The 13071-nt window shown below is 37.7% G+C and overlaps 1 protein-coding gene and 1 long non-coding RNA gene across 2 annotated transcripts; both read right to left on the bottom strand.

The window, feature by feature from the left end:
* Positions 1 to 2872: 2872 nt before the first annotated feature.
* Positions 2873 to 4520, bottom strand: LOC125186141. Its single transcript, XR_007170363.1, has 3 exons — positions 4244 to 4520; positions 3510 to 3590; positions 2873 to 3209 (listed from the first exon to the last, which is right to left on the bottom strand). It is a non-coding gene; the product is annotated as an uncharacterized LOC125186141 (long non-coding RNA).
* Positions 4521 to 9560: 5040 nt separating this feature from the next.
* LOC125187251 (inactive receptor-like serine/threonine-protein kinase At2g40270) lies at positions 9561 to 12705 on the bottom strand. The gene is made up of 9 exons (XM_048083806.1): positions 12334 to 12705; positions 12119 to 12257; positions 11892 to 11963; positions 11599 to 11742; positions 11461 to 11523; positions 10927 to 11354; positions 10607 to 10797; positions 10399 to 10531; positions 9561 to 10308 (listed from the first exon to the last, which is right to left on the bottom strand). Exons 1-9 carry the CDS (start codon positions 12437 to 12439, stop codon positions 9740 to 9742), a joined length of 1845 nt encoding a protein of 614 aa, XP_047939763.1. The 5' UTR covers positions 12440 to 12705; the 3' UTR covers positions 9561 to 9739.
* Positions 12706 to 13071: the final 366 nt, after the last annotated feature.

A 13071-nucleotide genomic window follows, 5' to 3' on the forward strand; every position in this document is an offset into this window, starting at 1 on the left:
GAACTCATCTGAAAAAAAAAAATATGAAGAACAAAGGCCTTTGATTTGAAAGAGTTCCCGAGTTATACAGAACAAGAAGATGACACAACTAGATTCAACCATATTAGCATGTGGTTTAAAAAAACTATAATCAACAACCTGCAATAGTTGGTGTTTCATAAAAGGTCCAATAGCTATGTTTCAATATAAGGTTTTCAAGCTTAGTCAGACATAAGTGTGAATCAAGGGTCTTAGCTTATATAGCTCAAAGGAATTTACTTGGAGGGATTCAGAAATTTGAATAAATTGTGTAAACAAAAGGTAAGAAAGGATCTACTTTTAGGACCAACAATAGGACATTAAGAATAAAATCTAATTATATATCGAACCTGATAAAAGTCAGGTATCAATGAACGTCATGAAAATAATGTGTCCCAACAAATCCTGTCAGTAGATCCACAAGTTTTGAAGATAGCACAAGGGAGTAAACTCATGAAAAGAGTAGGACAATGCCATTAAGGAAAAGGCCAAATGCTAAGCTTAAATTTTTAATGCAGAAGCAAGAGACAAGCAAGCTGTAGGACTGAGCAAAAGATTAGTGCAACTTTGGAGGAGAGGAACGTCAATATTATGTTGCAAGTTAGAAAAAAATAGGATCAATACCCATATATTTCAGACCATCTGCCTAAGGGGTTTTTTATTACAGAAATCATATATCTAGGCAGCTTTAGAATCAGGATTAAGTGGGAAAAAAAAAGTTGTGAGACCAAGAAGTTGCACTCAAAAGTGATAATCTAATGAATCCCAAAGTACTAGGTCAAAGACAGAAATAACAGTGCACTACAGATTAGAAGCAAATCTAAGTGAGGACTCAATCACAGAAGAAAGAAGTTTTATCGGCAAAGGAATTCCCGAAATAGAAGTGGTTGGACAATTCACCATGGTGATAAAGAAAGGACAAACATAAATAGGAAGGTCTAAAGTAACAGGTACAAAATAAAGGTCGTGGAATAAAAATATAAGAACGACAAATCAATGATCGCAGGGTCAAGAACAGAAGTGGAGTCATTCATCAATGCAAAAATAATAATTGATTACTAGACCAATGATTTCAGGAGCAAAGGTAAAACTGAAAGGTGAACAAATTACCATATTATAGTAGCAAATGAATCCCTAATCCTCGCTTATAGAACAAGCTTGTTCCGAATAATTTGTGTTACCTTTTTCAGAATTTGTAGAGTGACTTATGAATCTCATATTCTATTTAGGTATTGACAGATTTTCGAATGGAAGCATAACCGGGAGCACTTAAGAATAAAGAACATAGCAAAGACACTCAATATTTAATAAATTCGGTAATAAAAGGGTCGAGGTGCAAAATATACAAAGAAGGCACAGAGAAACCATTCATGCCGATAACAATGAAGTTAAAGGGTCGGAAAAGAAACATGGGTTAGACTCCATATATCAGAAAAATGAAGAGGTAGGTAGAACACTTAGGTCTTGGACAATTTAGGCACAGAACTATACAACACTTCGAATGGCTAAAATCTGTCGGCATAAATAAGAGGGTGGGCAAGTAAATGTCTCAGATTAAGGTAAGACGATAAACAAGTATAACATGGACGAATGGTCCTAATAACCTTTTTGAGAGAAAAGAGTTTTGATCAAAATTAATCTGATAGAGTATAGATTTACTCAATTGTCCGGTGCCACAAATCCACAACAAGTGGGGAACTGCGATAATTTTCAAAGATATAATGAGGATTGGAAACAAATGAGGAGAAATAAAACTTTTATGTCAATGATTATAGATAGATAGTTGAGCAGGAGGAAATCAAATGCTATCAATTAATTCAATGGTATCCCCAGATTTCTATAAATAGCAAGTACATGTGTATCAGATCAGAGCACATGTAGGATAGAGTTTTTGTCGACAAGAAAAACCAAAATGAGAGTGAAAGAATCTACAGAATATATAGCCTTAGAAGGGTGGAATACCAACGACAATATACAAAAGAGATATGCAAACATGGCAATCCCTATTCGTCATCCCCTAAACCATTAAAAGAAACACAAATAGTGGGTACATCAAATCACCATCTGCATCAAATCAAGTCAACGACACACACCTACACATATTTTGATTTTTGACTCCTATGTGGCATGTTTCTAGACACATTCCAGACTCGATTCAAACCAAGGACCGACTGAACCTAAGCTCTGATACCAAACTTGTAACACCCCTTACCCGATTAATTTAATAATCGAATAAGTGATGTCACCTTTTGATACAAATATCAAATTAACAGAAAATCCTAGATTCTTTATTTGCTTATAGGTGAATTAAATTTTCATTACTTGGCAAATGGAAAAACTGCAATATAACGTCTATATATAGATAGATACAACCTGAATAACTATTTGCAAAATATACATGTTTGTATGAAATAACTAAAATGTTCCAATTATATTACACTTCCTATACATGCCACAACTAGCAAATTCAAAAGAATTACCCAAACACAAAACTTTGGCTAGTAACCCGACTTCAGCAGCTATATAACAAAAGCAAAAGGTCAAGTCTTATCACCTAATCTGCAGGGGAAAGGAAAGGAGTGCGCTTCAACAAGCTCATTAGTATACCCAACATTAGAACCTAATTTCCATAGTTAAGTAATCGCTATACAACCTATCAATTTACACGATTAATTATGAAAACACTCCAGAACCAACATCGTTATATCCATACACATATTCACTATCAGAAACAAATGACAATAAAATTTATATCGTCAATCTTTGATCTTATGGAGTTCACCCAAAAAGTTTATAACCACCAACTCAGAAATCATATATGAGAATATAAAAATAAATTGCATAACACCAATCATCGGGTAAAACACATAATATATAAAAATATTATCCAGTCATCAACACACCAACACATATTCAGATCACCAACATTTTCACATATTCAAACACATATAGCCCCTTCAAGTGCTTAGTGACAGACTAGGGTACGCGGACCAGATCAGAAACAGCGACGGAGTCAGATGCAGACACGGATTTTTGTCCTTGAGAGGACTCCGCACATACCACCCATTAAGGGTGCAGAATCAGAGACAGAGTTCAGAGACGATCCTCGCTTCGGTTATCCAGAAGACGAGCGATCACAGATAATGCAGCGCTGCTGTCCTATGGCATGCCAATTGTACCCACGGAATACACTAATGCATGGGGCATAAACACAGTCAAGTATACTTATTTTCATCTCAATGCATATTTCCAATAATCTTCAACATAATAGATTTGCAACTTCTTTTCACATTGTATCATATCAAATTTCATATCAAATAAATAGATAAATTTCAATTCTCAGAATACCATCACATACCCAAAATTCACATATTACACGCCATAAGCAACATGTACAAATCACATAATATATCACTAATTAGTACACAATATTCTATATGAAATCAAGCATACTTAAATAAGAAATTAAGACCTAATGTGGAATACACTACCTTAAAACCGAGAATGCCTTACTGGAATCAGTTTATCCTTCGCCTTCTCGTTGCTCATGCTATCTCTCGGGGAAGAATTTCCTTTCAATATATAACTTTTATCAAGACCAACTCCAAATATAATTCAAGCTCATAATAAGTTATCTTTAGCTACTAATTTATTTAGCTTATTGTTTTCAGATCCTTACTCTAAATTCCAAACCAACAGTTAAAACCAAATTACAACTAAAATATCGTTGAGTCCTAGACCAATTTAAGTACTATAGCATAAAGATTCACTATTTTTTTCACCAACTTTAACTTAGGCTTATGGTAAATATTCTCAAAAGTGCATATCTAATTTATTGTGAACATCTTTAGTCAAAATGTAAAAGTCCTCCAAATTCTATCTTGTGTATGGCTGTCCCGGAACTTCCCATACCAAGAATACACATTTCCTTTTTATTAAGGTGTAAATCATACTTATAAGATGGATTCTAAAATCAAACCAAATAGCATAATAATTTTTCCCAAACTAAAAAAAGAATATTAAGTTTTCCCTACATTCACACATCAAGATAAACTTCCATTCTATTTCAACTCTCTAACTATTCCAAGGCAGATATTAGCTTTAAAAAGCTTAGCATTTAACCTGATTTAGTTAAAATTCAAATTGGGGAAAAACTTAACTGTGAACCCTAGCTTTATTTTGAAGAAGAAATTGAATAAATAGGAGGTGTAAGAGATTTGCTTACACAAGGGGGAGACAATTCCAGCTTACAGCTGCCGGAAAACGACGACGGTGGTGGCAGAATCGGTCGGACAACCGCTGCAGAGAGAGATGTAAGTGTGAGGGTGTGTAGGGAGGGAGAGAGGTGACGATACAGAGAGGTAGACACAGAGGGGCTGCCACATTGGACAGAAGGCGGTGGTTGCCGGAGGTGCGGCGGCGCTCCGTGGAGGAATGTGTGTGTCTCTCCAGCCATCTCTATGTGTGAGTGTGAATGTGTGTTCAAAAATTCAGAAAGTGGGGAATCATGATTCCCGTAAGTTCCAGACCAAAGATATTTTCTCCATTCTCCCCTTTCTTTTATTTATTTTTCCTTTTCTTTTCAATTTATTTTTATTTCTAAAATCCTACACTGCACAATTTATATACTCCATATTGTAATCAAAAATTAATATAAACATATTTCTAACATATTTTAACTAATTTTTGAGTTACAGAATTTTGGGTCGATACAAGCATTGACTACGAGACACTGTACGAGGTATAGTCTGATTCACCTGCAGATTACTCTATGTTGAGAGTTTTTGAGAGTACTGTTTACTATTATGTGAGTGAGGGTAAATTGGAGTCAAGAGCTAAGAAGAGAGTATTCGTTGGTCATGGAGAATGAGTTAAGGGGTATAGAATCTGGTCATCTTCGGAGGATAGAATTATTCTCAGTCGGAATGTGGTGTTTGACGAAAATTCTATGCTTAACTCTACTGTAAATTGCTGCATAGGATTTGGAAGGTATTGATGAATAGGTGGAGCTGCAAGTCACTCACAATGTGAGTGAATCACAACTCTAAGGTGGAGAAGATCAACACACTACTGCTGAAGCTACCGATACTACTAGTTCAGATGTTCTTCTACAAGCTCGTCAGACAAGCATCGCTATTGATAGAGCTAGGAGGACAGGTGTGAAGCCTCTGTTGAAGTATGGTTTTGAGAATATGATGGCATATGCACTGCAGGCTGCCAATGAGGTCGAAGAAGAGGCATCGGCAGCAGATGAACCACCTACCTACAAGGAAGTTGTTTCTGGCACGGAGTGTGCTAAGTGGCTCGCTGCAATGGAAGAAGAGATAGAATCACTTTGAAGAATCTAACTTGGGAATTAGTTCCACAGCCTAAGGGGATGAAGATTGTCACTTGCAAATGGATTTTCAAGAAAAAGGAAGGTGCCATACCAGATGAGGGCATTAGATACAAAGCTCGTCTAGTAGCAAGAGGGTTCACGCAGAAGGAGGGGGTTGACTATAATGAGATTTTCTCACCAGTGGTCAGACACATTTCCATCAGAGTGTTGCTTGCTATAGTTGCACATTAAGATTTGGAACTTGAGCAACTAGATGTGAAGACAACATTCCTACATGGACTGCTAGAGAAATATATCTACATGACTCAGCCAGAAGGATTTGTGGTTCCAGGCAAGGAGGACTATGTGTGCAAGTTGAAGAAGTCCTTGTACGGATTAAAGTAGTCTCCAAGGCAGTGGTATAAGAGGTTTGACAGTTATATGATCCAGTTGGGGTACAGCAGGAGCCTGTATGATTGTTGTGTGTATCACAACAAAGCTGATGATGGTTCTATGATCTATCTTGTTCTGTATGTGGATGATATGCTCATTGCTGCGAAGTCGAAGTATGAGATTCAGTAGTTGAAAGCCTATCTAAATTCTGAGTTTGATATGAAAGATTTGGGTGCTGCGAAGAAAATTTTGGACATGGAGATTTCTAGAGATAGAGAAAAGAAGAAGTTTTCTCTGTCAGAAAAGAGCTACATTGAGAAGATTTGGCATGTCTACATCTAAAGCTATTGATACTCAAAGTGCCACAAACATTCATTTGTCATCTGATCATGCACCGAAATCTGAAGTTGAGGAGGAGTACATGTTTCGAGTCCCGTACTCTAATGCAGTAGGGAATTTGATGTACACCATGGTCTGTACTAGACCAGACATAGCACATGTTAGTGTTGTCAGCAGGTTCATGGGACATCCTGGAAAGGAGCACTGGCAGGCTGTGAAGAGGATCTTTCGTTATTTGAGAGGTACGTCTGATGTTGGTCTCGTTTATGGAAGTGATACTTATTGTTTAGTGAATGGTTATTGTAATTCTGATTATTCTGAAGATGTCGATTGTTGAAGATCTATGACCGGTTATGTTTTCATCCTTGGTGGTTTTGTTGTTAGTTGGAAAGCAACTTTGCAGGCTGCAGTTATTTTGTCTACTATTGAAACAGAGTATATGGCATTGACAGAAGCTGTTAAAGAGGTAATATGGTTGCAAGGGCTAGTTGGTGATCTTGGTTTACATCAAGGTCAAGCTATTGTGTTCTATGACAGTCAGAGCGCTATTTGTTTAGCCAAATATCAAGTCCACCATGAGAAGACTAAGCATATTGATGTGAGATATCATTTTCTAAGAGATGAAAAAAGAATTGAGGTGAAGAAAGTAGGTATTGCTAATAATCTTGCTGATATGTTCACCAAGTCGGTCCCGTAGAGTAAATTTCAACATTGTTTGGACTTGCTTAATGTCATGAGCTGTTAGTTACCCGTGGAGGGCAAATTTGAGGCAAAAATGGATAAATTTGTTCATTTAGTAATATGATGATGCATTTAGAAGAAAAGTCAAAGTGGAGATTTGTTAGAATGCCTCGAATCATTGTTGAGTTGATCAAGCTAAGGGGTTGTAACCTGAGTTGATCATTTGTTAGAATGCATTGAATCATTGCTGAGTTGATCAAGCTGAAGAGCTGAGCTGATAGCTGAGAATGATATGTTTCTGTTTTTGGGCTTAATTGTTGTATCAAGCCCAGTTTGTCTTTTGTACCTATTTATATAGAAGTAGGGCACGAAAAGTTTGCATTGGTATTTTTGTATATGTAACCGCATTCAAAATACAATTAGTTCTCCGTTCTTGTTCATGGATGTAGTCTACACAACGTTGGTGAATCACGTAAAATTCTGTGTCTCTTTACGTTATTTTGTTTGTCATTTTTTTCACAATTGTCCTATTTGTCGTAACAATCACTTTATAACCATTTCTATTAAAAGTTGTATTATAGCATAAAATAAGACAATATTATCATGTTCCATGGCTGAGGTCGGTTATTCAGAATTCATTTTCTGGAAATATTTGTACTACAAAACTACAGAATCATACTTTTCGTCAGCAACCATTAATCTAGGGCATTATTGGCAACACAAAATCAGTCCTGCAAAATTGCTCAGCCTAATGTTTTTCTTCCAATGAATGAAATTAATTGAGCGAAACCTATACAGGCATGCGTAGACTTTCTGTTTTTAGTTAATTTTGTTGGTTTTCTGGATTTACAAGATATAAGCCGGGCGTAATACAACCCAAAAGAAGGAATACAAATGAACTAACTGAATCGAAATTACAACGGAAATTTCGAAACAAATAAACCGTAAAAGGAATTTAGCCGAGTCGAGGAGGCCTCTTTCCGCAAGACGAGATACGCCCCGGTAGTGCTCTTCGGATTGGCGTTTCGTCCCCAAAGATAAAACGGTTGCGTCTCTGGTGAAGCAGCACCGCTATCAACAGAGCTCCGGCGAACTGGATGGAGGAGAGGGCAGAGCTTCGACAGAAGAACAATGCAGAGGGAGGAGAGAGTGTATGATGCAGAGTGGATTCTAGTTTCTGTGTAGAGAATGCTAGAATGGCTAGCCTATTTATAGGCTCAGTCCATTGTAGGGGTCAATGCAGCTTTGATGGTTGTCATCAATGCCAGACCGTAACGCTTCTAGATTCGGTCATGACGTGGACTGTCACGTGTCAGTCACGTTGGCTTACCGCGTGGTGGTCTAAAAAGAATTAGACCCTAGACCCACTAGCCTTGGGCCAAGCCCAAGACCAGGCCCAAAGACCAAGATCCAAGATCCAAGGGCACGAGCGTGGGCTCGAGGCTCGCGGCAGGGCGGGCGGCGCGCGCGTGTGGGCTCTTACAGCCCATCTTAGTCCACTATAATTATTATATGTAATAATCCTTCTTATTAAATACTAGTTTAATAAGGTTGTAACTTCCAATGTGGGATAATTAACTCTCTTAATTATTCCCTAAGCTTCTCTCATAGCTCGTTAAGTTTGCAATTTTGCACAACTTTAATCTATAATTTCTCACTCACCGGGAATCGAATTTGAGAAAATAAATATACCACGGTCATCTACTCCGGACGTAGATCGACACTATATCATTTAATTTCACAAAATTAAATGTCTCGTTGAAATTATAATTTGATCAAAGTCCATTGATCGGCATAGATTCCAACAAATTTCTCATAATTATAAATTTAAAGATGCTCTATCTTCAATCACCAAAATAAAATCATAAAATCTCATTTTATCATATAATGTGTACTCTCAAACAAAATAACATTATCTAACACTTGCCAATGTCTGATCCCTCTTCTCTTTCATAAATGCAAGTTAAAGAGTAAAAAATGAGTTATTTTGTTGTAAACTAGGTTCTTTGGACAAGGTACGGGAAATATAGACTACATAACTAAAAATAAGTAGAGCAAAGCAACCTCCACTACAATAAACATTGTCATCAACCAATTCAATCAAATTTGAGTGAAACTTTTCAAACACCATTCTCTAACACTATTCTTCCAATCAAATTTCAGTGAGTTTTAGACTTCTCTAACTTCATTCATACTTTTCAAACACCATTCTCTTTCCATACTTCCCATCTTTTATTTCAAACACCATTCTCTTTCCATACTTCCCATCTTCTATTTCATTCTTTATTTTACTTCATCTTTTTCTACCACATAGTACTACATTACTTCATTTTCCCCCGTCTTCCTATCTCAATAAATTCAATTCTTTATACCTAATTTTCAAGTAGAATGCATATTTTCAAAAGACAGAGAATTTTTAATCAAAACAAATGACTAATCAACATATCTTTAAGGTCAATGAAGTTAACTAGGAAAAATATGAAAGAAATGTCAAAGGTTAAGGATAAAAGTGGCTAAAGAAAAATGACATAACATCATATTCTATCACCACATTTCATTACGTAGATTTAGGTATACTTTGAGCATGATCTCAAAACTGATATTATGCTTTTGAAGAATTAATCTGGTAGTCAGATACTTTGAGCATGATCTCTTGCTTATCTTAGTTATACTATAGTTGCATTGTCCACTTATAGTGAAATTTATAAACTAATAAAAAGTGCATCAATATGAAATCTTGATTGTAACATGAGATTGCAAAAAAACAGTCATTCGATTGTTACATATGCTTCATGTCTTAATCAAGACAACATGCACAAAGTGCTAAGTGTATTCATGAAAAAATCCACACAAAATGTTATTATCCTCTATTTATATACAACCTCCAATCTTACTGCAGAAAAAACTTTCTTCTGCATTCAAGAAATGTGCAATGAGAAAGGGAAAAAGAAAGGCTCAAATACTTACCCTTACCCTTCCACCTTCACTTATTCAGCCAGCATCACTTGACTGAATCTCGAGCTCCGCCCACCACAGAGGCGACAGCTTTGGCACGGCCATCTCGGGTTCTATCCCTGTTATCTCCCTCAGCTGAGCACAAACTTCTCTCATACTCGGTCTCTGCCTCGGATCTGGATCAGTACATGATCTTATCACACCACCAACCCGTTGAAGCTGATCCTTGCCATACGTCTCCAGTGTCGGATCGACCATCTCTCCTAGGCACTGCATCTCATTAAGATAGTCCGAGGCCCAATGCTCAGGAGCGTCACTGCCAGCCGTGTATGGGAGCTTCCCGGTTATCATCTCATACAGCACAACGCCAAAGCTGTAGACATTGCTCTGCACGTCTGGCTCCCTCGTGGCTGCAGATGACCTCTCGTCCGAGAAGCCAAAGTCGGAGACTTTTGCAGCATAGTCCTCAGTGAGATACACAGCTGAGGACTTGAAGTTTCGTTGGATGAACGGTGGAGCCATCTGGTGCATGTGTTCGAGGCAGTAGGCCGTGCCCATTGCTATTCTCATTCGAGTAGTCCAATCCAAGTGCTCTGCTTCTCTTACTGTAGAGTTCGACAAAGAACAATTCATCATCAAATGACAACCATTGGTAAAATAGTTAATCAATAGGAGATAAAGTAGAAGATACTGACTATGCAAATGCTCAAAGAGTGTTCCATTTGGAGCATACTCAAAAACCATCATTCTAGTGAAAGGCTGCTCTTCCACACAATATCCGAGGAGGCTCGCAAAATTCTTGTGATTCACTTTTGATAACGTGTCGATCTGAAACAACGAAGAGACCAAAAACATCAAACAAATATATGCAAACATTGCAGAAAACTGTATAATGAGGGGCACCTTCTTCCTGAACTGGGCTTCCATACTGGTTGACCATTGCTTAGGCGATCCCACTGCAATGGACGCCACTGCTATCTCAACTCCACTTGACAACGTACCCTTATACAGCGTACATAAAGATGCCGAGCCAATCACATTGCTGAATTCTTCACACGCGGCCTCAAGCTCAGATCTCTTGAGCTTTGGGACACCTGAGATGTAGATATTATGGCTAATGAAGGTTGCTTTATTAATATGAATCACATCTCACATAAATCTCTCGTTATCACGAATAAATCTTACTGAAAACAGCCAAAATGGACTTAGTGGTAAAGAATCACCAGTTATAAATGCTCTTTGAAGTTGTCCACTTAATCCTGTAGCCCAGGGCTTGACAGTAGAAACCTTGCCACTTCGCCAAAAATAGATACCGATGATCAAGAGAAGCAAAGCAGGACCTCCAGCAGCAGCAGACACTATCAGAATCCGATGATGATGCCTACTAGAAGAAGGAGCTGGTGTGCTTGGTGCTGAAGCTGGTGTAGGCTGGAGAGGCGGAGAAATAGTTGTAACCGGAGAAGGAGAAGGAGCAGGAGAAATTGGAGGCGAGGGTGAAGGTTTCGTTGCTGGTGGCAAAGGATCCGTCTCTGGAGCTGGTACCGGATTAATTGGTGGCAATGTGGATTCTGGACTTGGAGGAGGAAACCAAAACAAGGTCTCCATTTGCACAAAAGGAGGATCTTGTGACAGTTCTCTACGTGCAAAACGTCTGTCCATGGTCGCAGCATAAGCCATAACAACAGTAGAATCCTTGTTTGAGTGCCTCCATTATCACTATCTTTAGCATAACAAACACCAGACTAGAGAAGACTTACCTAGATTTTACTAGTTTGTTAGTAGATGAGGTCGTGCTAAGCAACTCGTTCTTGTCGAGTAAACTGCAACACAGAGATGCACATTATCAAGATCAGTAAAACGCAGTTTTGCAAATCAAATTTCATTTCCGAACTTACAGGATTGCTGCTGAGAAATATTTGTGGAGCACAACATGAAGCTGTCCGCTGAAGTTGTTATGTCCAAGGTCTAAGACTCGTATCTGTTTCAAATTCGCCATCTCTTTAGGGATTACCCCGGAAAAAGAATTGTTGCGCAGAGTACTATCGACGGTTTGCAGAAAACAGGAGTTAGACAACAGAAGGAAAGATGAGAAAAAGGCAGCAGAGTACTATCGACGGTTTGCAGAAAACAGGAGTTAGACAACAGAAGGAAAGATGAGAAAAAGGCAGGACTGAGGTTGATGTCTTACATATACTTGGCGTGAACCAGGTTCCCGATCTCAGGAGCCAGCGTACCTTTGAGACGCAGATCTTTCAGGTTCCTGAAGATTATAGCTGTGAATATCCATTTCTGTAGATTGCTAAATACATCTCCATACTTAAAAAAAATTGATGCTCAATAAGCCAAGACTTAAAAAAGATGAAGCCTTTCAACTGTGAAAACTCAAGAAATTCAGAAATATGATCAAACTCTTACAAAGCCACAACATGTCCTTTTGAGCACTCAACTCCAAACCAAAAACACGGGGTTTCGACTCCATTTTCATCAATCCAATTCGACAAAGCCCCGTGTGGATCACTCGCCACTTTGTCCCTAAGCCTCAGCAGAGCCACGCCTTAACATGAAATTCATTTAGAACAATTCAGTAAAATTTACATGCTCAAAACTAAGTTATGACAAAGAGAGAGTACCTTCATCATTTAGAGAGAAGCAAGAATTTAGATTGAACAAGCGAAGGCAGCATAACAACGATGCCACAAACAGACGACGACGTTTAGCTCTGAAAAACTTCTCCATTTTTCATCAGAATCACTACAAATATCGCATCACACACCGAGTTGGCACATGAACAATCCCAGAAATTTGAATATAGTAGAATCAAAATAGATGAACAAAATCACATGACAAAGTGAAACAAAAGAATTTATAAAGCTCCTTGTTTTGAGTTGAAGAACCTCCAAAAATGGACCTTTACAAGAAGAGAGAAAAATGAAAAGTAGAAGTACAATTTGGAAAATAGTTAAGCCATTGAAATTAAGGAATCTTGGTGGCTTGTGATGTATATACAGTTGAATTTGTGCATGAGCAAGTAGTGTGGTGTGTATAATAACAATTTGATACTGATTGTATGAATATAATACTAGGAATTAGTGTAATGGAAATTAATGAATAGTTTACAAGTTGACTCAGTTTTCTTCTGTAATTGCAAAGATCCAAGGAGGAGAAGACAACTAAGTGAAGGGGCCAACCTATTCAAAATAGGTACTTCATTTTTTATAGAATATAATTAATGCTATGCGGATTAGAATTGTTTTTTTCTTAATTTGATTATGTTGGCATACTAACAGGTCAATGATAATGATATTGGTTAAATGAGATTCAAACATAGAAAGCAGATAAAAAATCCCATCTTTAGTATTTTAGTAATG

This window comes from Salvia hispanica, chromosome 5, assembly GCF_023119035.1.
Source record: "Salvia hispanica cultivar TCC Black 2014 chromosome 5, UniMelb_Shisp_WGS_1.0, whole genome shotgun sequence".
Classification (NCBI taxonomy): domain Eukaryota; kingdom Viridiplantae; phylum Streptophyta; class Magnoliopsida; order Lamiales; family Lamiaceae; genus Salvia; species Salvia hispanica.

Coding starts and splice junctions, on each gene's coding strand:
- LOC125187251 (XM_048083806.1), bottom strand. CDS start 12,439: ATGGAGAAGTTTTTCAGAGCTAAACGTCGTCGTCTGTTTGTGGCATCG. Junction 11,524..11,598: donor TATTTCTCAGCAGCAATCCT/GTAAGTTCGGAA, acceptor TCTGTGTTGCAG/TTTACTCGACAAGAACGAGT. Junction 10,309..10,398: donor ACTCTTTGAGCATTTGCATA/GTCAGTATCTTC, acceptor CGAACTCTACAG/TAAGAGAAGCAGAGCACTTG.